Raw genomic sequence first — 27002 nt, 5'->3', positions numbered from 1 at the left:
ACCGGTGATCTAGATGAATCTCAACTCCTACAGGTATCTAACAGGTACAAGTTTAACAAGTATAAATCGATGACAAAGACACGTTACTGTCTAAGGACCTATCAAGAACAAACAGCTTTAGGGAAAATGAAGTGCACATATCTGCACATCCATCCGACAAGTTCACCGGTTGAACCATCCTTCATTCATCCTACTACTGCATCATCGACCAATGACATCTCTGCAAGCAAGCAAATGTGACTCCTCTAAATACGACAAGAAGCCTTCTTTAATTATCCAAGACAGTATCTCGTGTTCTTCCAAGTTTTAGGAAGCCCCTTAAGCCTTTGTTGTGTCACTATTTGGACAAGTTCAGACATTGGTGGCCTGAATTCTAGCTCATGCTGCAAAGAAAATTTCAGATAAGCCACACACAGCCCATCTTTCTGTAATGGTGATCTCAGATAAAAGATCAAACCGTGTTACCTGAAAAGAGGCTAATAACATCAGCAAAACAGAAACACTTAGATATACTACCCTGTCTCTTATGCTGAAACTTATAGACCTGAAGTTGTTGTTTACTAGTTCCTTGCTCTATGATTCAAAGCACTCTGGTTCAGTTAGTAGATCACATATATAAGCTATGAGATGAGAGATTCCTCTATATACACGTGCTGAAAACTCATCTGGTGCCACAGTACTTACCAACACTGTTGGTCTGCTACCACAGAATAGCTATATTCACTTTCTAAAGAATAAAACTGAATATGAAGTGACACTAATAATACACCTGGTCGTAGCTCACTTAAAGATGTTTATCCCGTACCTTTCTCTCCTTTAATGGATATATTTCAGAACTACACCTGACATTCACTATCCATCTTGATCATCTAAAGAGGATTTTTCTAAAAAAATCTGAAGAGGATTATAAGAATCTAAAGCAGTTTCCGCAGTTGTATATGCTTCAGGTGATAAGAACAAATGCTGTGCAGAAATTGTTGCATAAACACCTCATTATGATATAACTGAATTCACAGGGTTCAGTTCTTTGACTTTTGCCATATTCTCTGATAAGAAACATCAAGCAATCACATTTTAGAGAAGGGTCTGCTGCTACTCTTTATCGAATAGTTTGCCCTATGTTAGCGAGGACAAGAAACTCGATTGGTTTGGTCGGCTAGTAATCAGCCTTTACTTGTGATATTTCCTGTACTTTGATATGATTAAATTCCAGGTAGTTCAGGCCGTTCTAAGTTCTATTTCCTAACATCAGGACCTAGACCATTGCATACATAGCACAAAGAAATTGTTAACCCGGTAGTCAAGAAACAAGGTCATGCTGATTTTACCTTGGCTGTGTTTGAGGTGCTCTGCACTGCGAAGGTGGAGATCACCACCGCAGAGGTGGTGGTGGACTGCAGGGAGGATGCCGGCGCAGGGGTCGGAGTGGGAGATTCTAGGGGGTGCTGATGCAATGCACCTGGAGAAAGGTGCTAGCTACTGGGTGAGGTGAGGCGACGTCCCGGAGGACGGGGGCGAGCAGGCGAGGCTGGCGACTTGCTAGGCGAGGCGGGCGCGGTGTACGAATGGAGTGTTGGGGAGGAGATCTGATTCCGCTGCGCGTCCGGCGAGCGGATGCGGCGGCAGTGTGGCAGGGGCAGAGGATTGCGGCGGCGCGGGACTCAGATCGTGGAATCAGTTAGTGCTCTCACGAGCGACCGATCGTGCATGTGGGTTAGGCTCAGGAAATTACCACAATACCCATGCTTAGTTAATTTAAAACTTATTATAATTATTTGGCAGATCGGACGGACAAAATAAATTAGACCAATAGGACTCGGTAGTACTTGGAAGTACTCTCCAATCACCATAACATAACTCACTTTATAATACTCCATCCGTCACATTAAATTGTTTTAACTTTATTTAAATTTAAATATATCTAGACAATAGATATGTCTAAATTTTAATAAAATTAAGATAAATTTTATGAGACGAGGAAGTAATAAAGAAATGAAAAGCCGTCATTGTTGAACGATGCGAACAAGGGTTTGAACTCAAACAAACACGGTTTGACTGTGACTGGATGTCCCACCGACTCCAAAACCGAACCGACCTATCACTGCCGGCCCTTGGTAAAATAAATCTATCCCCTGCAGACTGCAGTGTCCTCGCACGGCACGCCATATGAACAAAATCTCTTCTCTGCTGCTGCTTGTTCTGATCGCCCACGAGAGCTCCCGCCTAGCTCGCTGCTGCTTGTTGCGTTTGTCGGAGGTTGGAATTAGCCGTCGGCGAAGATGATCGAGGTGGTGCTGAACGACCGGCTGGGGAAGAAGGTGCGCGTCAAGTGCAACGAGGACGACACGATCGGCGACCTCAAGAAGCTGGTGGCAGCGCAGACGGGGACGCGCGCCGACAAGATCCGCATCCAGAAGTGGTACAACGTCTACAAGGACCACATCACCCTCGCCGACTACGAGATCCACGACGGCATGGGCCTCGAGCTCTACTACAACTAGCGATCGATCGAGAGTAACTTGTGTGTGTGTATCTACTCGATCTCCGCCTAGTCTTTCTTTTTGCCGATTGAATTCTCTTATTATGATGCAGCAGGGTGATTTTGCTGTATATATGTGACTTAAAGTGTGATACTATCTCGTTCTGTTACGATCTGAAAGGTATTATGGAGTGAATTTATGTTGATGTATCGATATCCTGATCAGACTCGTGTTCTCAAATATCCCGACTTGTTTTTCCTTCTTGACTTGGCCTTTTATGTTCGTTGTTGTTCTGTCTGAAACTCTGGTCAGTAGGCTGAGCAAGCATTTAGGATGTGCGTATGCGGAGTAATGAAAATTGTTATTCTTAAAACGAAAGTCAGGATTGTATGTTTTCTTTTCCGCATTTTGCTAAACCTTTTCTTAAATAATAGTTTGAGACAAAATTTGCCTCCTTTCCTTGTGTAAACGGGGAGGAGCTCCGCAAAATAAGGCGGTGATCTCTCCAGTCTGACGATGCACCCAAAATTCTGCCCTGTTAGCCCAGCGAAGGGAACTAGAACTACTATAGCTTAGGGCCGAGATGCAAAGAAAACAAGAGGTGTCAGAGCAAGGTTGTGAAGTTACACGTAGTTCTACGGATGCCTTGAGTTCGTCCAGTAGCTACTGTCATCGCTGAGGCCCGAGGTACGAGAATATTGGATTGTGGGCAGCCTGAAAGTGCCAAACTGGCGATTAACATTTTTCAACAGTGGCGCTTAATTACTTAATCAAACAATTACACTCGGTCTATGTATAACTAGAATGCACACAGTTGTTCAGAGTCTAAAAATCTTAAAGTAAAAACTGTTAGAGTATATCTCTGTATATTATAGTTTCCCCATATGTTAGGGGGCTTCCTGCATATTTGCACCTGTACATGTACTATATATTGTGGCCTTTAGCCCCCTGATAATACAACACGCATATTGTCTAACATGGTATCAGAGCAGAAATCGATTCTCTAAATTTCCCGGCCGTTCTCTCCATCGCCCGTCCACTTCTCTTCTCTGATCGGAGATCGATCTCCGTCCACCGCCCTCGTCCGGATCGCACGCGGCGCCTTCTCCGCCTGATCCGATCTTCTGGCCTGCTCTGCGCCCAGCCCACCAGTCTGCTCCGGGCGCCTGCTCCGCCTGATTCCCTCCTCGCTGATGGCGCTGGCCTGGTTAGCCTGGCAATTGATACCTTTTGGCTTCTCTTGTGGTTGTTAGATTGTGGCAATTGATTCCCTGCTCTGCTGATTGCGCTCGGCCGCCTTCCGATCCCTGCTGCCTCCGATCTCCCTGCTTAGATTGTGGCTCTCCTGCAGTTGACTTCCGTTTGAAGCAAAAAAAAAAAAAAAAAAAAAGAGAAAAAAAAAGAAAAAAAAGAGCTATGTCTTCCGCTGATCCCGCCTCTTCTTTGGGCCCACCTTCGGTACTTGGTATTTGTCCGCTGCCTCCGTGCATGACTGCTAGCTATTCTTCATCACTGTTTGCGGCCTCTTCACGCGGCTCTGCCCGCGCTTCACCGACTCCGTCTACGTCGGCTCGCCGCTCTATACCGACTTTCGCGGCCTCTTCCCGCGGCTCTGGCCGTGCTTCGCCGATTTTGTCTCCCTCGGCCTGCCGCTCTACATCGACTTTTGCGGCCTCTTCACGCGGCTCTGCCCGCACTTCGCCGACTTCCTCTATGTCGGCCTGCCGCTCTACATCGACTTTCGCGGCCTCTTCACGCGGCTCTGCCCGCGCTTCGCCGACTTCCTCTATGTCGGCCTACCGCTCTACATCGACTTTCGCGGCCTCTTCACGCGGCTATGCTTGCGCTTCGCCGACTTCGTCTATGTCGGCCTGCCGCTCTACATCGACTTTCGCGGCCCCTTCACGTGGTTATGATCGCGCTTTGTCGACTCTTTGTTCATCGGCGTGTTGCTCTTCGTCGCCCCCTTTGGTGGCCTCTGTGCGTGTGGGTGATAGCTCCTCGTTGGCACCTGATTGTACGTCGACCTCTCCAGTCGCGCCCCTCTCTGCGCATGAGATAGCGCAGCTTCACCGCCTGCTTGATGCTTGGGATTCCAGTTTACGTCAGCAGCCTCGCGGTCCGCGTCTCCGCCCTCGTCCTCATTGCACCTACTGTGGCAAGGTTGGCCACACTTCCTCCACCTGCTGGACGCGGGATCCCAGTTTACGTCAGCAGTTTCAGGATCGTCAGCAGGCTGGCTCTTCAGATCTTCTCGCAGCTTGCACTCTCTCGATCGGGACATTCTCGTGGGTCTTTGTGGTCTGCTTCGCTACTGCTGCACTCTTCCTCGCCGGGCGCTGCTGGTTCTGTGGCTGGCTCTTCTGGCACTGCGCGACCACCACTTTCTACACAGTCAGGTACGTCCCCGTGGTATCTGGATTCTGGAGCTTCTTTTCATATGACCTCTGAGTCTTCTATTCTGTCTGCTCTTCGGTCTCTTATTTCTCCTGTCCGTGTTGTCACGGCTGATGGTACCTCTATTCCTGTTTCTAGTAGAGGCACCATTTCTACTCCCTCTTTCTCTGTCCCTGATGTTTCTCATGTTCCTCGCCTTCAGATAAACCTTTTCTCTGCTAGCCAGCTCACCGATTCTGGTTGTCGTGTCATTCTTGACGCTGAGTCTTGTGCGGTTCAGGATCGTCGCACAAAGGCCCTGGTTGGAGCTGGCCCTCGTAGCCGTAAGTCTCCGGGGCTTTGGGAGTTAGACTGGCTTCGTATTCCTTCCGCTGCCACTCCATCTGTCAGTTCTCCTCCGGTTGTCGCCTCTGTCACCGGCTCTTTTCAGCAGTGGCATCATCGTCTTGGTCACCTTTGTGACTCTCGCCTGTCGTCTTTGGTTCATCGTGGCTTTTTGGGGTCTGTCTCTGGAGATGGGTCGTTACACTGTCAGGGTTGTAGGTTAGGCAAACAGATTCAGCTTCCCTATCCTACTAGTGTGTCTGTCTCTCAGCGACCGTTCGATTTAGTCCATTCAGATGTTTGGGGTCCGGCTCCCTTCGCTTCGAAAGGGGGCCATCGATACTATACCTTATTCATTGATGATTTTTCACGATACACCTGGGTGTTTTTCATGCACTCTCGCAGTGAGGTGCTCTCTATTTATCAGCGTTTTGCGGCCATGGTCCGCACTCAGTATTCCTCACCCATTCGCGTGTTGCGTGCTGATTCTGCTGGTGAGTATATCTCCCAACACCTTCGTGGTGTCCTTGCTGAGGATGGTACCCTCGCTCAGTTTTCTTGTCCCGGCGCGCATGCTCAAAATGGTGTCGCCGAGCGTAAGCATCGTCATCTTCTTGAGACCACCCGTGCTATAATGATTGCTTCTTCTCTTCCGCCACATTTCTGGGCTAAGGCTGTTGCTACATCGGCCCACCTCATTAACATTCAGCCTTCCGCTGCTCTACAGGGTGGCATTCCTCTCGAGCGTCTCTCTGGTGCTTCTCCAGACTACTCGACTCTCCGTTCATTTGGTTGCGTCTGCTATGTCCTTCTGCCTCCTCGCGAACGCACCAAACTGACCGCTCAGTCTGTTGAGTGTGTTTTTGTCGGATACAGTGATGAGCATAGGGGCTATCGTTGTTGGGACCCCGTTGGTCGTCGGATGCGCATCTCTCGTGACGTCACGTTTGATGAGACGCGTCCCTTCTATCCTCGCCCCACCTTGGGTACTTACCCGGTGGATGATATTTCTTTTCTTCTTTTTCCGGATGCACCCCCTGTTGTCCCTCCTCCCCTCCCTCCTACTTCTGATGCGCCCCCTTCGGCGCCATCCTCTCGTTCATCTAGTCCACCTAGTACTCCTCGTTCTCCGGCTTCGGCTCCTTCCGATGCTGTCCCTTCTTCCTCTTCTTCTGATGACTTGTCTTCTGCAGATGAGCCTCCCCCTTCACGGCCTGTTCGTCAGCGTCGTGCTCCAGTTCGTTACTCTCCTAGTCAGTATGGTCTCTCTGTCGTTTCCGAGCCGACTTCTTATCGGGATGCCGCGCGTCATCCTGAATGGCAGCTTGCCATGGCAGAGGAGATCGCTGCGCTTGAGCGCACTGGCACTTGGGATCTTGTTTCTCCTCCTTCTGGTGTTCGTCCTATCACGTGTAAGTGGGTCTATAAAATTAAGACTCGCTCTGATGGATCTCTTGAGAGCTATAAAGCGCGTCTTGTGGCTCGTGGTTTTCAGCAGGAGCACGGTCGTGACTATGATGAGACTTTTGCCCCTGTGGCTCATATGACTACTGTGCGTACCCTTCTTGCCGTTGCTTCTGTTCGCCGCTGGTCTGTCTCCCAGCTTGATGTTCAGAATGCTTTTCTTAATGGCGAGTTGAGTGAGGAGGTTTACATGCAGCCTCCTCCTGGGTATTCTGTTCCCGATGGGATGGTTTGTCGTCTTCGACGTTCTCTCTATGGTCTCAAACAGGCCCCTCGTGCCTGGTTTGAGCGCTTTGCCTCTGTGGTGACTGCTGCTGGTTTCTCTCCTAGTCTTCATGATCCAGCACTTTTCGTTCACACTTCTCCTCGTGGACGCACCCTTCTCCTTCTCTATGTTGATGATATGATCATTACTGGTGATGATCCTGAGTATATTGCCTTTGTAAAGGCTCGTCTTCGTGATCAGTTTCTCATGACTGATCTTGGTCCTCTTCACTATTTTCTTGGGATTGAGGTTTCCTCCACTTCTGATGGCTTTTCTATCTCTCAGGAGAAGTACATTCAGGATCTTCTTGCTCGTGCTGCTCTTGGGGATGAGCGCACGGTTGATACTCCTATGGAGCTTAATGTTAAGCTTCGTCCTACTGATGGTGATCCTCTTCCTGATCCCACACGTTATCGTCATCTTGTTGGGAGTCTTGTTTATCTTGCTGTCACTCGTCCTGATATTTCTTATCCTATTCATATTCTGAGTCAGTTTGTCTCAGCTCCTACCACTGTTCACTACAGTCATCTCCTCCGTGTTCTTCGTTACCTTCGTGGCACGATCACTCGTCGCCTTTTCTTTCCTCGTTCTAGCTCTCTCCAGCTCCAGTGCTACTCGGATGCTACGTGGGCGAGTGATCCTACGGATCGTCGTTCACTTTACGCCATCGTGTGTTTCTTGGTGGTTCGCTTGTTGCTTGGAAGACGAAGAAACAGGTAGCGGTTTCTCGGTCGAGTGTTGAGGCTGAGCTGCGGGCTATGGCTTTGTTGATTGCTGAGGTGACCTGGTTACGGTGGTTGCTTGCAGATTTTGGGGTCTCTGTTACGACACCCACTCCACTTTTGTCTCGACAAAGACAGGTGCTATCAGTATTGCACGTGATCCGGTCAAGCATGAGCTGACCAAGCATATTGGTGTTGATGCTTTTTATACACGTGCTCAGGTGCAGGATGAGGTTGTTGCGGTTCATTATGTGCCTTTAGATTTGCAGTTGGCGGATTTCTTTACAAAGGCACAAACTAGAGCGCAGCATGACTTTTTACTCTCCAAACTCAGTGTTGTGGATCCACCATGAGTTTGAGGGGGGGTGTTAGAGTATATCTCTGTATATTGTAGTTTCCCTATATGTTAGGGGGCTTCCTGCATATTTGCACCTGTACATGTACTATATATTGTGGCCTTTGGCCCCCTGGTAATACAACACGCATATTGTCTAACAAAAACAACAAAGGCAAAATACATATCAATCATGAGCAATTGTATAACATCTAAGGTGATACTGGTGGCCTAATCCGTAGATTATGCTGCCACCCATGTAGAAAAAAATATCACTCGCCGTATCCTCCAACCGTGTACAGACCTCCGAAAAATGCTGTCGGTGCACATGTGTGGCTTCCGCGTGACGCAAATCTCAGTTGCAACTCCCGTACAACCCTGCCTCTCTTGTAAAGGCGCGTACTCGGGAGATCGGTTCTGCTTCTGGTTGTAGTTGCTAGACTTACTCAAACGGTCCACAATCATTTGATTAGGAGTGGTAATGATACATACATCGTATTCATTCATTTTGTTTGTTGGGCATAACTAAAGCAAACAAAGGAAAAAAAATCTGTCTAATACATGAAGGGAACACCACACGCTACAGGAAGTTGTGTTCTGCATGTGTGCCTCTTTTAAATTCAGAAGCGCTCCATCCTCAATTAAATGACCAATTAGGAGCCGGGTCCTTGAGTATGTTGACCTCCGGTTCTCGAGAGTACGTCCCTCCGCAGTCCTGGAGCTTCGGGTTCGCACACGCTTGTCGGATTAACTCAAACAATTCCTGCTTCTTCTTTTGAAGCCGAAGTTCCTGAGCATGACGGTATTGATCTATGCTTCTCGACGACTGTCCCTGCCCCTAAAATTCATCAAACAGCAGCAGACACCGATTAGCCATAATAAACATGCTTTGCAAACAACAGCGATCACAATTTCTGTTTGACACGTCGAAGCGAAAAGCTCCCTCACCATGTCTTGAGGTTTCTTGACAAAAAGCGCCAAACCCGAGATTAGCTTTAGCTCCCTTCTCGCAAAGTCGATCGTAAAGAAAGTTCCCGTTCAGGTACGACCGTAGGTATCTGTCTTCATGGACAGCACCGCGCGCTTATATGTAGTCAATCGTATCGATCCGAGTCCGTTGCCGTCTCGATCTTCTTGTTTGACTCCGATCCTCCCGGGCCTGTTGCTGCTGTGCGTGAACTCGTGCCTCTCTCGGACTTTGTACTCAGGCCAAAAGGTACCTTGCTTCTGCTTGCTGAGTCGGAGGTTGCAGGCCGTCTGTCGGAAAGATGATGGAGGCTAGGTGGTGCTGAACGACCGGCTGGGGACGAAGGTGCGCGTCAAGCCGTCAAGTGCAACGATGACGACACGATGTGACCTGAAGAAGCTGGTGGCAGCGCAGACGGGGACGCGCGCCAAGACGATCCGCATCCAGAAGTGGTACAACATCTACAAGGACCACATCACCATCGCCGACTACGAGATCCACGACAGCATGGGCCTCGAGCTCTACTACAACTAGCGATCGATCGAGGTCGAGGATAACTCGTACGTGTCTACTCGTTGAATCATTCAGTACTCATGAAGTCGGTTACCGTACGTGATCAGATTGTGGTGTTTTTACATGCCGATTGGATTCTCCAAGTATTTTGCAGTTGGATGATTTTCGTGTATATGTAGCTTAAAGTGTGGTAATGTTGAGTTCGGTTAGGATCTGAACTAGTATAAGCTGAGTGAGCTATTGTTGCTATATCCCTGATATAGACTCCTGATCTAAGATATATCCCGAACTTTTATTTCCTTTCTCTAAGAATCTTCACTTTACGGGTGGCTCGGCCAGGGGATGACCGCGTCGCCGGACTGGGCTAACCTGCCTTCCGCGGATGCCGTGGGTGGCAAGAAGGCGCGTGCTAGGATCCCTCGCAGGTCTACGCTGACCGTGCGGGAAGGGGAGGGGGAAGAAACCAATCACCAAATGAAAGCGCTAATTTACAACTTGTGTGGGTTCGGCAGTGGGGGCCGGTGCACACAATTGAAGGACTACATGAAGCAACACCGTCTTGACATCATTGGCCTCCAACAGACCATTAGACAGGATTTCGCGACGGCGGAGCTTCATAGCCTTAAGTGTGGGGGAAAGTTTGCTTGGAATTGGCTTCCGGCAGACGGACACTCAGGGGGTCTGCTTCTTGGCTTTCGGGATGATTGCTTAGAGGTGGGATACCCGTTTGAAATGGTGCTTCTTCCTAGTCTATGGACCTGCGGATCACCGAAGGTCCTAGGAGTTCCTTGTCGAGCTAGAACGGGAGGTTCTAGCGGAGCTTTTCCCGGTAGTCGTTGGTGGGGACTTTAACCTCATCCGCGTTGCCGGGGACAAGAGCAACGACAATATTTGTTGGCCTAGGGTGCGCCGGTTCAATGAGGTCATTGCCTCTATGGCTCCCCGAGAACTTTGCCGTGTGGGCGTGATACGTCTCAAACGTATCTATAATTTCTTATGTTCCATGCTACTTTTATGATGATACTCACATGTTTTACACACACTTTATGCCATTATTATGCATTTTCCGGCACTAACCTATTGACAAGATGCCGAAGAGCCAGTTGTTGTTTTCTGCTGTTTTTGGTTTCAGAATCCTACAAAGGAAATATTCTCGGAATTGGACGAAATCAACGCCCAGGGTCTTATTTTTCCACGAAGCTTCCAGAAGACCGAAGAGGATACGAAGTGGGGCCCCGAGGTGGCGACACACCAAGGCGGCGTGGCCAAGGAGGGGCCCGCGCCGCCCTAGTGTGTGGGCCCCTCGTGACGCCTCCAACCCTACCCTTCCGCCTACTTATAGCCTTCGTCGCGAAAACCCCAGTACCGAGAGCCACGATACGGAAAACCTTCCAGAGACGCTGCCGCCGCCAATCCCATCTCGGGGGATTCAGGAGATCGCCTCCGGCACCCTGCCGGAGAGGGGAATCATCTCCTGGAGGACTCTTCATCGCCATGATCGCCTCCGGATTGATGTGTGAGTAGTTCACCCCTGGACTATGGGTCCATAGCAGTAGCTAGATGGTTGTCTTCTCCTCATGTGCTATCATGTTAGATCTTGTGAGCTGCCTATCATGATCAAGATCATCTATTTGTAATGCTACATGTTGTGTTTGTTGGGATCCGATGAATATGGAATACTATGTTATGTTGATTATCAATCTATCATATATGTGTTGTTTATGATCTTGCATGCTCTCCGTTGCTAGTAGAGGCTCTGGCCAAGTTGATACTTGTAACTCCAAGAGGGAGTATTTATGCTCGATAGTGGGTTCATGCCTCCATTAAATCTGGGACAGTGATAGAAAGTTGTAAGGTTGTGGATGTGTTGTTGCCACTAGGGATAAAACATCAATGCTTTGTCTAAAGATATTTGTGTTGATTACATTACGCACCATACTTAATGCAATTGTCTGTTGTTTGCAACTTAATACTGGAAGGGGTGCGGATGCTAACCTGAAGGTGGACTTTTTAGGCATAGATGCATGCTGGATAGCGGTTTATGTACTTTGTCGTAATGCCCAATTGAATTTCACACTACTCATCATGATATGTATGTGCATTGTTATGCCCTCTTTATTTGTCAATTGCCCAACTGTAATTTGTTCACCCAACATGCTATTTATTATTGGAGAGACACCACTAGTGAACTGTGGACCCCGGTCCATTCTTTTACATCGAAATACAATCAACCGCAAACATTGTTCTTTACTGTTCTTCGCATACAAACATCATTTTCCACACCATACATTTAATCCTTTGTTACAACAAGCCGGTGAGATTGACAACCTCACTGTTAAGTTGGGGCAAAGTATTTGGATTGTGTTGTGCAGGTTCCACATTGGCGCCGGAATCCCTGGTGTTGCGCCGCACTACATTCCGTCACCAACAATCTTCACGTGCTCCTTGACTCCTACTGGTTCGATAAACCTTGGTTTCTTACTGAGGGAAATTTGCTGCTGTACGCATCACACCTTCCACTTGGGGTTCCCAACGGGCGTGTGCTTTACGCGTCAACAAGCTAAATTTCTGGCGCCGTTGCCGGGGAGATCAAGACACGCTGCAAGGGGAGTCTCTCACTTCCAATCTCTTTACTTTGTTTTTGTCTTGCCTTACTTTACTTTATTTACTGCTTTGTTTGCTTTCTTATATCAAAATACAAAAAAATTAGTTACTTGCATTTACTTTATTTTGTTATCATGACAAGTCCCGTAGTTGTTACTCTATCACCTGAGGAATCGATCTTTACTTTTAAACAAGGGGGTGAGGAGATTTTTAAAGAAGCCTGGTCTACAATTTTTGATTCTTATAGTAAAACTGAACCTAAAATGACGCTAAGTTTGCTTTTTAGTAACTTTTATTTTGGGCTTATTTTTCGCTATAGATATGCCTTAGATGCTGTAGTGGGAGGAGATTTCCTTCATTGTGATGGGGATCAAGCTTTTAATGCCATAAAAAAATTGGTTACATCATCTAGCTCCGTTAATAATTTTGATTCATCTCTTGCTAGCATTCATAATAGATTAAACACTCTCGAAACAAATGTATCCTGTTTAAAAGAGGGGTACAACCAGATTCGCGAATATTATGATTATGTTCCATTAAGCTTTGAACCTTCAATGTGGGTGCCTACCATTAAAGTTGCTATTTGTGGTGAAACATTTCATGCTCGTTGTGATATTATGTCTGAGTTTTGCCTTATGCCTAAAAGTATTTATGAATCTTTGACACTTTGGGAACTTACTGAAGGAGGAGAAGGAATAACTCTTACTGATAACTCTGTTATAATTCCTAAGGGAATAGCTGAAGGTGTGTTCACAGCCTTTCTTGGAAGGACGGTATCCACTGATTATCTCGTTATTGAATGTGTAGGGACAGGACAAATCACACTTGGAAGATCCCTGCTGAAACTCGTGGGAGCAATCATAGATGTGGGGAAAGGCACTCTAAATTTTACCTCTACGCCCGGATGCGGTCACATATTCCCTAAAACAAAGAGTAAGAATAAGAGTAAAAAATGTAGGCGCAACGCCCCTGGTAAAAATGTCAATGCTTCATCTCTTGATAATACTTGATTCACACTTTCTGCGCCTAGCTGAAAGGCGTTAAAGAAAAACGCTTATGGGAGACAACCCATTATTTTACTACATCACTTTTGTTTTATATTTGAGTCTTGGAAGTTGTTACTACTGTAGCAACCTCTCCTTATATTTATTTTATCGCATTGTTGTGCCAAGTAAAGTCTTTGATAGTAAAGATGATACTAGATTTGGATTACTGCGCAGAAACAGATTTCTTGCTATCACGAATTTGAGTAGGATTCTCTGTAGGTAACTCAGAAAAATCTGCCAATTTACGTGCGTGATCCTCAGATATGCACGCAATTTTCATTCAATTTGAGAATTTTCATCTGAGCAAGTTTAGTGCCCCAGAAAAATTCGTCTTTACGGACTGTTCTGTTTTGACAGATTCTGCCTTTTATTTCGCATTGTCTGTTTTGCTATGTTTGATGGATTTCTTTGTTCCATTAACTTTCAGTAGCTTTGTGCAATGTCCAGAAGTGTTAAGAATGATTATGTCACCTCTGAATATGTGAATTTTTGATTATGCACTAACCCTCTAATAAGTTTGTTTTGAGTTTGGTGTGGAGGAAGTTTTCAAGGATCAAGAGAGGAGGATGATACAATATGATCAAGGAGAGTGAAAACGCTAAGCTTGGGGATGCCCCCGTGGTTCATCCCTGCATATTTCAAGAAGACTCAAGCATCTAAGCTTGGGGATGCCCAAGGCATCCCCTTCTTCATCGACAAGTTATCAGGTCACCTCTAGTGAAACTATATTTTTATTCCGTCACATCTTATGTGCTTTACTTGGAGCGTCTTTATGTTTTTATTTTTGTTTTTGTTTGAATAAAATCGGATCCTAGAATTCTTTATGTGGGAGAGAGGCACGCTCCGCTGTTGCATATGAACACATATGTTCTTAGCTTAACTCTTAATGTTCATGGCGAAGGTTGAAACTGCTTCCTTGATTGTTATATGGTTGGAAACAGAAAATGCTGCATGTGGTAATTGGTATAATGTCTTGAATAATTTGATACTTGGAAATTGTTGTGCTCAAATAGATCATGTTTAAGATCTTGCATCATGTACTTTGCACCTATTAATGAAGAAATACCGTAGAGTTTGTTGACATTTGGTTTGCATGATTGGTCTCTCTAAAGTCTAGATATTTTCTGGTGAGGGCTTGAACAACAAGGAAGACAGTGTAGAGTCTTATAATGCTTGCAATATGTTCTTATGTAAGTTTTGTTGTACCGGTTCATACTTGTGTTTGCTTCAAACAACCTTGCTAGCCTAAGCCTTGTATTGAGAGGGATTACTTCTCGTGCATCCAAAATCCTTGAGCCAAAAACTATGCCATTTGTGTCCACCATACCTACCTACTACATGGTATTTTTCTGCCATTCCAAGTAAATACTTCATGTGCTACCTTTAAAAAATTCAAAAGTTATGATCTCTTATTTGTGTCAATGTTTTATAGCTCATGAGGAAGTATGTGGTGTTTTATCTTTCAATCTTGTTGGGCAGCTTTCACCAATGGACTAGTGGCTTCATCCGCTTATCCAATAATTTTGCAAAAAGAGCTAGCAACGGGGTTCCCAGCCCCAATTAATTAACTTTCATTAATAATTCTCTTCACATGTTTTGCTCTGATTAATCAGTAAGCAACTTAATTTTGCAAATAGACACTCCTCCATGGTATGTGAAATGTTGGAAGGCACCCGAGGATTCGGTTAGCCATGGCTTGAGAAAGCAAAGTTTGGGAGGAGTGTCATCTCTAAATAAAACTAAAATAAATAGACACTCCTTCATGGTATGTGAAATGTTGGAAGGCACCCGAGGATTCGGTTAGCCATGGCTTGAGAAAGCAAAGGTTGGAAGGAGTGTCACCCAAAAATAAAAATAAACTAAACTAAAGTACATGTGTAAACAAAAAAGAAGAGGGATGATCTACCTTGCTGGTAGAGATAACGTCCTTCATGGGAGCCGCTCTTTGAAAGTCTGTTTGATGAGGGGGTTGATACGCGTACCGCACGCGTCCGTTGGGAACCCCAAGAGAAAGGTGTGATGCGTACAGCAGCAAGTTTTCCCTCAGTAAGAAACCAAGGTTTATCGAACCAGTAGGAGCCAAGAAGCACGTTGAAGGTTGATGGCGGCGGAGTGTAGTGTGGCGCAACACCAGGGATTCCGGCACCAACGTGGAACCTGCACAACACAACCAAATTACTTTGCCCCAACGTGACATTGAGGTTGTCAATCTCACCGGCTTGCTGTAACAAAGGATTAGATGTATAGTGTGGATGATGATGTTTGCAGAAAACAGTAAAAACAAGTATTGCAGTAGATTGTATTTGATGTAAAGAATGGACCGGGGTCCACAGTTCACTAGTGGTGTCTCTCCAATAAGAAATAGCATGTTGGGTGAACAAATTACAGTTGGGCAATTGACAAATAAAGATGGCATGACAATGCACATACATATTATGATGAGTAGTGTGAAATTCAATTGGGCATTATGACAAAGTACATAGACCGCTATCCAGCATGCATCTATGCCTAAAAAGTCCACCTTCGGGTTAGCATCCGCACCCCTTCCAGTATTAAGTTGCAAACAACAGACAATTGCATTAAGTATGGTGCGTAATGTAATCAACACAAATATCCTTAGACATAGCATTGATGTTTTATCCCTAGTGGCAACGGCACATCCACAACCTTAGAACTTTCTGTCACTGTCCCAGATTTAATGGAGGCATGAACCCACTATCGAGCATAAATACTCCCTCTTGGAGTTACAAGTAACGACTTGGCCAGAGCCTCTACTAATAACGGAGAGAATGCAAGATCATAAACAACACATAGATGATAGATTGATAATCAACATAACATAGCATTCCATATTCATCGGATCCCAACAAACGCAACATGTAGCATTACAAATAGATGATCTTGATCATGTTAGGCAGCTCACAAGATCCGACAATGATAGCACAATGAGGAGAAGACAACCATCTAGCTACTGCTATGGACCCATAGTCCAGGGGTGAACTACTCACACATCACTCCGGAGGCGACCATGGCGGTGAAGAGTCCTCCGGGAGATGATTCCCCTCTCCGGCAGGATGCCGGAGGTGATCTCCTGAATCCCCCGAGATGGGATTGGCGGCGGCGGCGTCTCTGGAAGGTTTTCCGTATCGTGGCTCTCGGTACTGGGGTATTCTCGACGAAGGCTTTAAGTAGGCGGAAGGGCGGAGTCGGAGGGCTGACGAGGGAGCCACACGCTAGGGCGGCGCGGGCCCCCCTTGGTCCCCGCGGCCCCAGTGTGGCGGCGCCTCGTCGCCCCACTTCGTTTCCCTTTCGGACTTCTGGAAGCTTCGTGGAAAAATAAGACCCTGGGCGTTGATTTCGTCCAATTCCGAGAATATTTCCTTACTAGGATTTCTGAAACCAAAAACAGCAGAAAACAGCAACTGGCTCTTCGGCATCTCGTTAATAGGTTAGTGCCGGAAAATGCATAAATATGACATAAAGTATGCATAAAACATATGTGTATCATCAATAAAGTAGCATGGAACATAAGAAATTATCGATACGTTGGAGACGTATCAGCATCCCCAAGCTTAGTTCCTACTCATCCCCGAGTAGGTAAACGATAACAAAGATAATTTCTGAAGTGACATGCTATCATAATCTTGATCAATACTATTGTAAAGCACATGAGCTGAGATCAAATCATTCAAAGCAAATATCTATATTGATATAAGAGATGATAATGCAAGAGTTAAACAAGCTAGAAGTTTTCATGAACTACTGCTTTAAAGACATGAAACCGTACAAAGTTCATTAAGGATGTGTTAAGTATTCAGCGTAGAAGTTCTATCCTTCATTCCAAGCATCAAGTAAATTTTCACAACATAAGAAGGATTCAGTCAAGTAAACATAAACATGAACGTCATGAATCAACTTTTTCGAAGTCTACTCAACCGGTGAGCGCAAGCATTTGGTATTAGCACCAGGATGTTATGGCATAAAGAACGTTAATGGGGGTTTGGAAGGCCAAATGGAAGAAAGTCTTACAAAGCTATAAGTGATCATTAGACAAGAGGAAGCCTTATGATCGAAGCTATGCAAGGAGTAGTGATTGCCATGCAACGGATGCACATAGAGCTATATGTGTATGAAAGCTCTCCAATGGAACTAGTGGGGGTGCATCCAACTTGGTTGCTCACGAAGACCTAGAGCACTTTTGAGGAGGCTCATCATTGGAATATACAACCCAAGTTCTATAGTGTAAATTCCCCACATAGTTATACTAGTAAAACATGAAAACTCTCTCATATGGAGTGTAGGTGCTAAACATGAGCACACATGATGACTATGAATACTGCAGGTGCTAAAACATGAGCACAAGTGTGGATAAAAGATAGTAATGCTGCCCCCTTTTTCTTTCTCTCTTTTTTTCTCTTTTTTTCTTTTTCTTTTTTTTTCTATTTTTTTTCTTTCTTTTCTTTTTCTCTTTTTGATGGCCTCCATGGCTCTTTTCACTTTTAGGGGCAACATCCTAATATGACAACACACTTTTTGGTACAAATAACTCATAATGAATGAAACATGATGTATGAAACTGTATGCCTCTGCCAGTGTAGCAGGATGTGCAATGATCTAGCGTAACATGGGTAAACCACACATCAGCTATATAGAATCATGCAAAGCAATATATAAATAATAAATGACAACATGTAATGTAAAATGGAAGTTGCATGGCAATATATCTCGGAACAGCTATGGAAATGTTGTGGTAGGTAGGTATGGTGGCTGTTTTGAGGAAGATGTATGGCTTATGTGTAGGAGAACAAGAGAAAGTCCTCCCACGGGTTTGGATGTACTGGCTAAGTATGCACAATTCTCAATGTGAGCAAAAGGCAATGCACAGTACCGAAGAGGCTAGCAAATTTGGATGGTGGAAGTGCCAAAAACCGTAGCTTAACATTAGTCAAAAAGAACTCACAAGCTTATTGCAAACATCTAGCAGGTTCAACATTAAGAGCATGATTAAAATTTACTCCAAGGAGGGCCGTTCACGGTGGCACAAGTACCCCGCTAGCTCCCTCGACCTTCAGCACAACTTAGTTATTACGATGAACTCTCAGACATGGAAAGCTATCAAGTCCAACTACACCTTCAACTATTTAAATAGAGTTTGTAGTACGGCACAAGCTTAAAGACAACAATCCACTACTAATTTTAACTTATTTATCCAGCAAGCCTCACCATCTAAATACCTCAAAACATTTGCAAGGAATCAGATCATCAAAGCTCAATGATCTACAAGTATTTTATTATACACTACCACATGCAACATTTCCTGTTTCCAACCATATAACAATTAACGAAGCAGTTTCAACCTTCGCCATGAACATTAAGAATAAAGCTAAGGACATATATGTTCATATGCAACAGCGGAGCGTGTCTCTCTCCCACACAATGAATGCTAGGATCCAATTTTATTCAAATAAAACAAAAACAAAAGCATACAGACGCTCCAAGTAAAGCACATAAGATGTGATGGAATAAAAATATAGTTTCACTAGAGGAACCTGGTAATGTTGTCGATGAAGAAGGGGATGCCTTGGGCATCCCCAAGCTTAGATGCTTGAGTCTTCTTGAAATATGCAGGGATGAACCATCGGGGTATCCCCAAGCTTAGAGCTTTCACTCTCCTTGATCATATTGTATCATCCTCCTCTCTTGATCCTTGAAAACTTCCTCCACACCAAACTCAAAACAACTCATTAGAGGGTTAGTGCATAATCAAAAATTCACATGCTCAGAGGTGAAATAATCATTCTTAACACTTCTGGACATTGCACAAAGCTACTGAAAGTTAATGGAATAAAGAAATCCATCAAGCATAGCAAAACAGGCAATGCGAAATAAAAGGCAGAATCTGTCAAAACAGAACAGTCCGTAAAGACGAATTTTTTAGAGGCACCAGACTTGCTCAACTGAAAATGCTCAAATTGAATGAAAGTTGCGCACATATCTGAGGATTACTCACGTAAATTGGCAGATTTTTCTGAGTTACTTACAGAGAATACTACTCAAATTCGTGACAGAAAGAAATCTGTTTCTGCGCAGTAATCCAAATCTAGTATGAACCTTACTATCAAAGACTTTACTTGGCACAACAATGCAATAAAATAAAGATAAGGAGAGGTTGCTACAGTAGTAACAACTTTCAAGACTCAAATATAAAACAAAAGTGCAGAAGTAAAAGCATGGGTTGTCTCCCATAAGCGCTTTTCTTTAACGCCTTTCAGCTAGGCGTAGAAAGTGTATATCAAGTGTTATCAAGAGACGAAGCATCAACATCATAATTTGTTCTAATAATAGAATCAAAAGGTAACTTCATTCTCTTTCTAGGGAAGTGTTCCATACCTTTCTTGAGAGGAAATTGATATTTGATATTACCTTCCTTCATATAAATAATAGCACCAACAGTTCGAAGAAAAGGTCTTCCCAATATAATGGGACAAGATGCATTGCATTCAATATCCAAGACAACAAAATCAACGGGGACAAGGTTATTGTTAACCATAATGCGAACATTATCAATCCTCCCCAAAGGTTTCTTTGTAGAGTTATCAGCAATATTAACATCCAAATAACAATTTTTCAATGGTGGCAAGTCAAGCATATTATAGATTTTCTTAGGCATAACGGAAATACTTGCACCAAGATCACATAAAGCATTACAATCAAAATCATTGACCTTCATCTTAATGATGGGTTCCCAACCATCTTCTAACTTCCTAGGAATAGAAGTTTCACGATTTAGTTTCTCTTCTCTAGCTTTTATGAGAGCATTTGTAATATGTTTTGTAAAGGCCAAATTTATAGCACTAGAATTAGGACTTTTAGCAAGTTTTTGTAAGAACTTTATAACTTCAGAGATGTGACAATCATCAAAATCTAAAACATTATGATCTAAAGCAATGGGATCATTGTCCCCAATATTGGAAAAAATTTCAGCAGTTTTATCACAAGCAATTTCAGCAGTTTTAGCAGTTTCAGGCAGTTTTGCAAGCTTTGCATTAGGAGTAGAAACATTGCCAACACCAATTATTTTACCATTGATAGTAGGAGGTGTAGCAACATGTGAAACATTTTCATTGCTAGTGGTGGTAATAATCCAAACTTTAGCTATATTATTCTCTTTAGCATTTTCTTCTTTTTCCCACCTAGCTCGCAATTCGGCCATCAATCTTATATTCTCATTAATTCTAACTTGGATGGCGTTTGCTGTAGCAAATGACTTAATATCTTTATTTTCATTAGGCATAACTTTCGATTTCAAAAGATCAACATCAGCAGCAAGACTATCAACTTTAGAAGCAAGTATATCAATTTTCCCAAGCTTTTCTTCAACAGATTTATTAAAAGCAGTTTGTGTACTAATAAATTCTTTAAGCATGGCTTCAAGACCAGGGGGTGCATTCCTATTATTGTTGTAAGAATTCCCATAAGAATTACCATAACCGTTACCATTATTATAAGGATATGGCCTATAGTTGTTACTAGAATTATTCCGATAAGCATTGTTGTTGAAATTATTATTTTTAATGAAGTTCACATCAACATGTTCTTATTTCGCAACCAATGAAGCTAACGGAACATTATAAGTATCAACATTAGTCCTACCATTCACAAGCATATACATAATAGCATCAATCTTATCACTCAAGGAAGAGGTTTCTTCGACATAATTTAACTTCTTACCTTGTGGAGCTCTTTCCGTGTGCCATTCAGAGTAATTAATCATCATATTATCAAGAAGCTTTGTTGCGGCGCCCAGAGTGATGGACATAAAAGTACCTCCAGCAGCTGAATCCAATAGGTTCCGCAAAGAAAAATTCAGTCCTGCATAAAAGGTTTTGATGATCATCCAAGTAGTCAGCCCATGGGTTGGGCAATTTTTAACCAAAGATTTCATTTATTCCCATGCTTGGGCAACATGCTCATTATCCAATTGCGTAAAATTCATTATGCTACTTCTCAAAGATATAATTTTAGCAGGAGGATAATATCTACCAATGAAAGCATCCTTACATTTAGTCCATGAATCAATACTATTCTTAGGCAAAGATAGCAACCAATCTTTAGCTCTTCCTCTTAATGAGAAAGGAAACAATTTTAATTTTATAATGTCACCATCTACGTCCTTATACTTTTGCATTTCACATAGTTCAACAAAATTATTAAGATGGGCAGCAGCATCATCAGAACTAACACCAGAAAATTGCTCTCTCATAACAAGATTTAGTAAAGCAGGTTTAATTTCAAAGAATTCTGCTGTAGTAGCAGGTGGAGCAATAGGTGTGCATAAGAAATCATTATTATTTGTGTTTGTGAAGTCACACAACTTATTATTTTCAGCAGTACCCATTTTAGCAATAGTAAATAAAGCAAACTAGATAAAGTAAATGCGAGTAACTAATTTTTTTGTGTTTTTAATATGGAGAACGCAAACAAGATAATAAATAAAGTAAAACAAGTAACTAATTTTTTTTGTATTTTGATATAATGCAGCAAACAAAGTAGTAAATAAAATAAAGCAAGACAAAAAAAAGTAAAGAGATTGGAAGTGGAGACTCCCCTTGCAGCGTGTCTTGATCTCTCCGGCAACGGCGCCAGAAAAAGAGCTTTGATACGCGTACAGCACGCGTCCGTTGGGAACCCCAAGAGAAAGGTGTGATGCGTACAGCAGCAAGTTTTCCCTCAGTAAGAAACCAAGGTTTATCGAACCAGTAGGAGCCAAGAAGCACGTTGAAGGTTGATGGCGGCGGAGTGTAGTGCGGCGCAACACCAGGGATTCCGGCGCCAACGTGGAACCTGCACAACACAACCAAATTACTTTGCCCCAATGTGACAGTGAGGTTGTCAATCTCACCGGCTTGCTGTAACAAAGGATTAGATGTATAGTGTGGATGATGATGTTTGCGGAAAACAGTAAGAACAAGTATTGCAGTAGATTGTATTCGATGTAAAGAATCGACCGGGGTCCACAGTTCACTAGTGGTGTCTCTCCAATAAGAAATAGCATGTTGGGTGAACAAATTACAGTTGGGCAATTAACAAATAAAGATGGCATGACAATGCACATACATATTATGATGAGTAGTGTGAAATTCAATTGGGCATTATGACAAAGTACATAGACCGCTATCCAGCATGCATCTATGCCAAAAAAGTCCACCTTCTGGTTAGCATCCGCACCCTTTCCAGTATTAAGTTGCAAACAACAGACAATTGCATTAAGTATGGTGCGTAATGTAATCAACACAAATATCCTTAGACATAGCATTGATGTTTTATCCCTAGTGGCAACCGCACATCCACAACCTAATAACTTTCTCACATCGTCCTGCATTTAATGGAGGCATGAACCCACTATCGAGCATAAATACTCCCTCTTGGAGTTAAAAGTAACGACTTGGCCAGAGCCTCTACTAATAACGGAGAGCATGCAAGATCATAAACAACACATAGATGATAGATTGATAATCAACATAACATAGCATTCCATATTCATCGGATCCCAACAAACGCAACATGTAGCATTACAAATAGATGATCTTGATCATGTTAGGCAGCTCACAAGATCCGACAATGATAGCAAAATGAGGAGAAGACAACCATCTAGCTACTGCTATGGACCCATAGTCTAGGGGTGAACTACTCACACATCACTCCGGAGGCGACCATGGCGGTGAAGAGTCCTCCGGGAGATGATTCCCCTCTCCGGCAGGGTGCCGGAGGCGATCTCCGGAATCCCCCGAGATCTGATTGGCGGCGGCGGCGTCTCTGGAAGGTTTTCCGTATCGTGGCTCTCGGTACTGGGGTATTCTCGACGAAGGCTTCAAGTAGGCGGAAGGGCGGAGTCGGAGGGCTGACGAGGGGGCCACACGCTAGGGCGGCGCGGGCCCCCCTTGGGCCGCGCGGCCCTAGTGTGGCGGCGCCTTGTCGCCCCACTTCGTTTCCCTTTCGGACTTCTGGAAGCTTCGTGGAAAAATAAGACCCTGGGCGTTGATTTCGTCCAATTCCGAGAATATTTTCTTACTAGGATTTCTGAAACCAAAAACAGCAGAAGCAAAGAATCGGCTCTTCGGCATCTCGTTAATAGGTTAGTGCCGGAAAATGCATAAATATGACATAAAGTATGTATAAAACATGTGTGTATCATCAATAAAGTAGGATGGAACATAAGAAATTATCGATACGTTGGAGACGTATCAGGGGTTAGAGTGCCCACTACCATTCGTTGACAACAACAAACACCTCTCAAAACTTTACTTTTATGCTCTCTATATGATTTCAAAACTTTAAAAGCTCTAGCACATGATTTTATCCCTGCTTCCCTCTGCGAAGGGCCATTCTTTTACTTTTATGTTGAGTCAGTTCACCTATTTCTTTCTATCTTAGAAGCAAACACTTGTGTCAACTGTGTGCATTGATTCCTACATACTTGCTTATTTGCATTCATCATATTACTTTGTGTTGACAATTATCCATGAGATAAACATGTTGAAGTTGAAAGCAACTGCTGAAACTTATATCTTCCTTTGTGTTGCTTCAAAACTTTCTACTAAGAATCTATTGCTTTATGAGTTAACTCCTATGCAAGTCTTATTGATGCTTGTCTTGAAAGTACTATTCATGAAAAGTCTTTGCTATATGATTCAGTTGTTTATTCATTGTCTTTACCATTGCTTCGAATCACTTCATTCATCTCATATGCTTTACAATAGTATTGATCAAGATATGATAGCATGTCACTTCAGAAATTATCCTTGTTATCGTTTACCTACTCGAGGGCGAGTAGGAACTAAGCTTGGGGATGCTTGATACGTCTCAAACGTATCTATAATTTATTATGTTCCATGCTACTTTTATGATGATAGTCACATGTTTTACACACACTTTATGCCATTATTATGCATTTTCCGGAACTAACCTATTGACAAGATGCCGAAGAGCCAGTTGATGTTTTCTGCTATTTTTGGTTTCAGAAATCCTACAAAGGAAATATTCTCGGAATTGGACAAAATCAACGCCCAGGGTCTTATTTTTCCACGAAGCTTCCAGAAGACCGAAGAGGATACGAAGTGGGGCCACGAGGTGGCGACACACCAAGGCGGCGCGGCCAAGGAGGGGCCCGCGCCGCCCTAGTGTGTGGGCCCCTCATGATGCCTCCAACCCTACCCTTTCGCCTACTTATAGCCTTCGTCGCGAAAACCCCAGTACCGAGAGCCACGATACGGAAAACCTTCCAGAGATGCCGCCGCCACCAATCCCATCTCGGAGGATTCAGGAGATCGCCTCTGGCACCCTGCCGGAGAGGGGAATCATCTCCCTGAGGACTCTTCATCGCCATGATCGCCTCCGGATTGATGTGTGAGTAGTTCACCCCTGGACTATGGGTCCATAGCAGTAGCTAGATGGTTGTCTTCTCCTCATGTGCTATCATGTTAGATCTTGTGAGCTGCCTATCATGATCAAGATCATCTATTTGTAATGCTACATGTTGTGTTTGTTGGGATCCGATGAATATGGAATACTATGTTATGTTGATTATCAATCTATCATATATGTGTTGTTTATGATCTTGCATGCTCTCCGTTGCTAGTAGAGGATCTGGCCAAGTTGATACTTGTAACTCCAAGAGGGAGTATTTATGCTCGATAGTGGGTTCATGCCTCCATTAAATCTGGGACAGTGACAGAAAGTTCTAATGTTGTGGATGTGTTGTTGCCACTAGGGATAAAACATCAATGCTTTGTCTAAGGATATTTGTGTTGATTACATTACGCACCATACTTAATGCAATTGTCTGTTGTTTGCAACTTAATACTGGAAGGGGTGCGGATGCTAACCTGAAGGTGGACTTTTTAGGCATAGATGCATGCTGGATAGCGGTCTATGTACTTTGTCGTAATGCCCAATTGAATTTCACACTACTCATCATGATATGTATGTGCATTGTTATGCCCTCTTTATTTGTCAATTGCCCAACTGTAATTTGTTCACCCAACATGCTATTTCTTATTGGAGAGACACCACTAGTGAACTGTGGACCCCGGTCCATTCTTTTACATCGAAATACAATCAACTGCAAACATTGTTCTTTACTGTTCTTCGCATACAAACATCATTTTCCACACCATACATTTCATCCTTTGTTGCAGCAAGCCGGTGAGATTGACAACCTCACTGTTAAGTTGGGGCAAAGTATTTGGATTGTGTTGTGCAGGTTCCACGTTGGTGCCGGAATCCCTGGTGTTGTGCCGCACTACACTCCGTTACGAACAACCTTCACGTGGTCCTTGACTCCTACTGGTTCGATAAACATTGGTTTCTTACTGAGGGAAACTTACTGCTGTACGCATCACATCTTCCACTTGGGGTTCCCAACGGGCGTGTGCTTTACGCGTCAACAGGGCACTAGATTTACCTTGACCAATAGGCAATTGAACCCCATTAGATGTGCCCATGATAGGGTACTTGTCAGGCCACCTTCCCTCTGTGCTCCTTAACGGCAGTCACCTGGATTGGCTCCGACCACAGTCCCCTCCTCCTGGATAGTGGCGAGGAGACGCCACGCTGATGACGCGTAAAGCACACGCTCGTTGGGAACCCCAAGTGGAAGGTGTGATGCGTACAACAGCAAGTTTCCCTCAGTAAGAAACCAAGGTTTATCGAACCAGTAGGAGCCAAGAAGCACGTTGAAGGTTGATGGCGGCGGGATGTAGTGCGGCGCAACACCAGGGATTCCGGCGCCAACGTGGAACCTGCACAACACAACCAAAGTACTTTGCCCCAACGAAACAGTGAGGTTGTCAATCTCACCGGCTTGCTGTAACAAAGAGTTAACCGTATTGTGTGGAAGATGATTGTTTATGTAAAACAGGAGAACAAGTATTGCAGTAGATTGTATTTCAGTAAAGAGAATTGGACCGGGGTCCACAGTTCACTAGAGGTGTCTCTCCCATAAGACGAACAGCATGTTGGGTGAACAAATTACAGTTGGGCAATTGACAAATAAAGAGAGCATGACCATGCACATACATATCATGATGAGTATAGTGAGATTTAATTGGGCATTACGACAAAGTACATAGACCGTCATCCAACCGCATCTATGCCTAAAAAGTCCACCTTCAAAGTTATCATCCGAACCCCTCCGCATTAAGTTGCTAACAACAGACAATTGCATTAAGTATGGCGCGTAATGTAACTAGTGACTACATCCTTGAACATAGCACTAATGTTTTATCCCTAGTGGCAACAAGACAACACAACCTTAGAACTTTCTCACATCGTCCTGTGTCAATGCAGGCATGAACCCACTATCGAGCATAAGTACTCCCTCTTGGAGTTACAAGCATCTACTTGGCCAGAGCATCTACTAGTAACGGAGAGCATGCAAGATCATAAACAACACATAAGCATAACTTTGATAATCAACATAACAAGTATTCTCTATTCATCGGATCCCAACAAACGCAACATATAGAATTACAGATAGATGATCTTGATCATGTTAGGCAGCTCACAAGATCCGACAATGATAGCACAATGGGGAGAAGACAACCATCTAGCTACTGCTATGGACCCATAGTCCAGGGGTAGACTACTCACACATCACACCGGAGGCGACCATGGCGGCGTAGAGTCCTCCGGGAGATGATTCCCCTCTCCGGCAGGGTGCCGGAGGCGATCTCCTGGATCCCCCGAGATGGGATCGGCGGCGGCGGCGTCTCTGGAAGGTTTTCCGTATCGTGGCTCTCGGTACTGGGGGTTTCGTCACGGAGACTTTTTATAGGCGAAAGGGCAGGTCAAGAGGCGGCACGGGGGCCCCACACCACAGGCCGGCG

At 44.2% G+C, this 27002-nt stretch overlaps 2 protein-coding genes across 2 annotated transcripts; both read left to right on the top strand.

The window, feature by feature from the left end:
* The first annotated feature begins 2145 nt into the window (after positions 1-2145).
* LOC127307023 (ubiquitin-like protein 5) lies at positions 2146-2704 on the top strand. Its single transcript, XM_051337719.2, has one exon. The coding sequence runs from the start codon at positions 2280-2282 to the stop codon at positions 2499-2501; it is 222 nt and encodes a 73-aa protein (XP_051193679.1). The 5' UTR covers positions 2146-2279; the 3' UTR covers positions 2502-2704.
* Positions 2705-8782: 6078 nt separating this feature from the next.
* LOC139832549 (ubiquitin-like protein 5) lies at positions 8783-10159 on the top strand. The gene is made up of 2 exons (XM_071822332.1): positions 8783-8788; positions 9269-10159. The coding sequence occupies exons 1-2, from the start codon at positions 8783-8785 to the stop codon at positions 9485-9487; spliced, it is 225 nt and encodes a 74-aa protein (XP_071678433.1). The 3' UTR covers positions 9488-10159.
* The last annotated feature ends 16843 nt before the right edge of the window (positions 10160-27002 follow it).

The sequence above is a fragment of the Lolium perenne genome, chromosome 6 (genome assembly GCF_019359855.2).
Source record: "Lolium perenne isolate Kyuss_39 chromosome 6, Kyuss_2.0, whole genome shotgun sequence".
In the NCBI taxonomy this organism is placed as follows: domain Eukaryota; kingdom Viridiplantae; phylum Streptophyta; class Magnoliopsida; order Poales; family Poaceae; genus Lolium; species Lolium perenne.
Note: the sequence above shows the minus strand (reverse complement) of the source record. Positions and strands in the feature narration are given on the sequence as shown.

What these genes read in the sequence shown, in the direction of transcription:
- LOC127307023 (XM_051337719.2), top strand. Translation starts at nt 2,280, where the DNA reads ATGATCGAGGTGGTGCTGAACGACCGGCTGGGGAAGAAGGTGCGCGTC.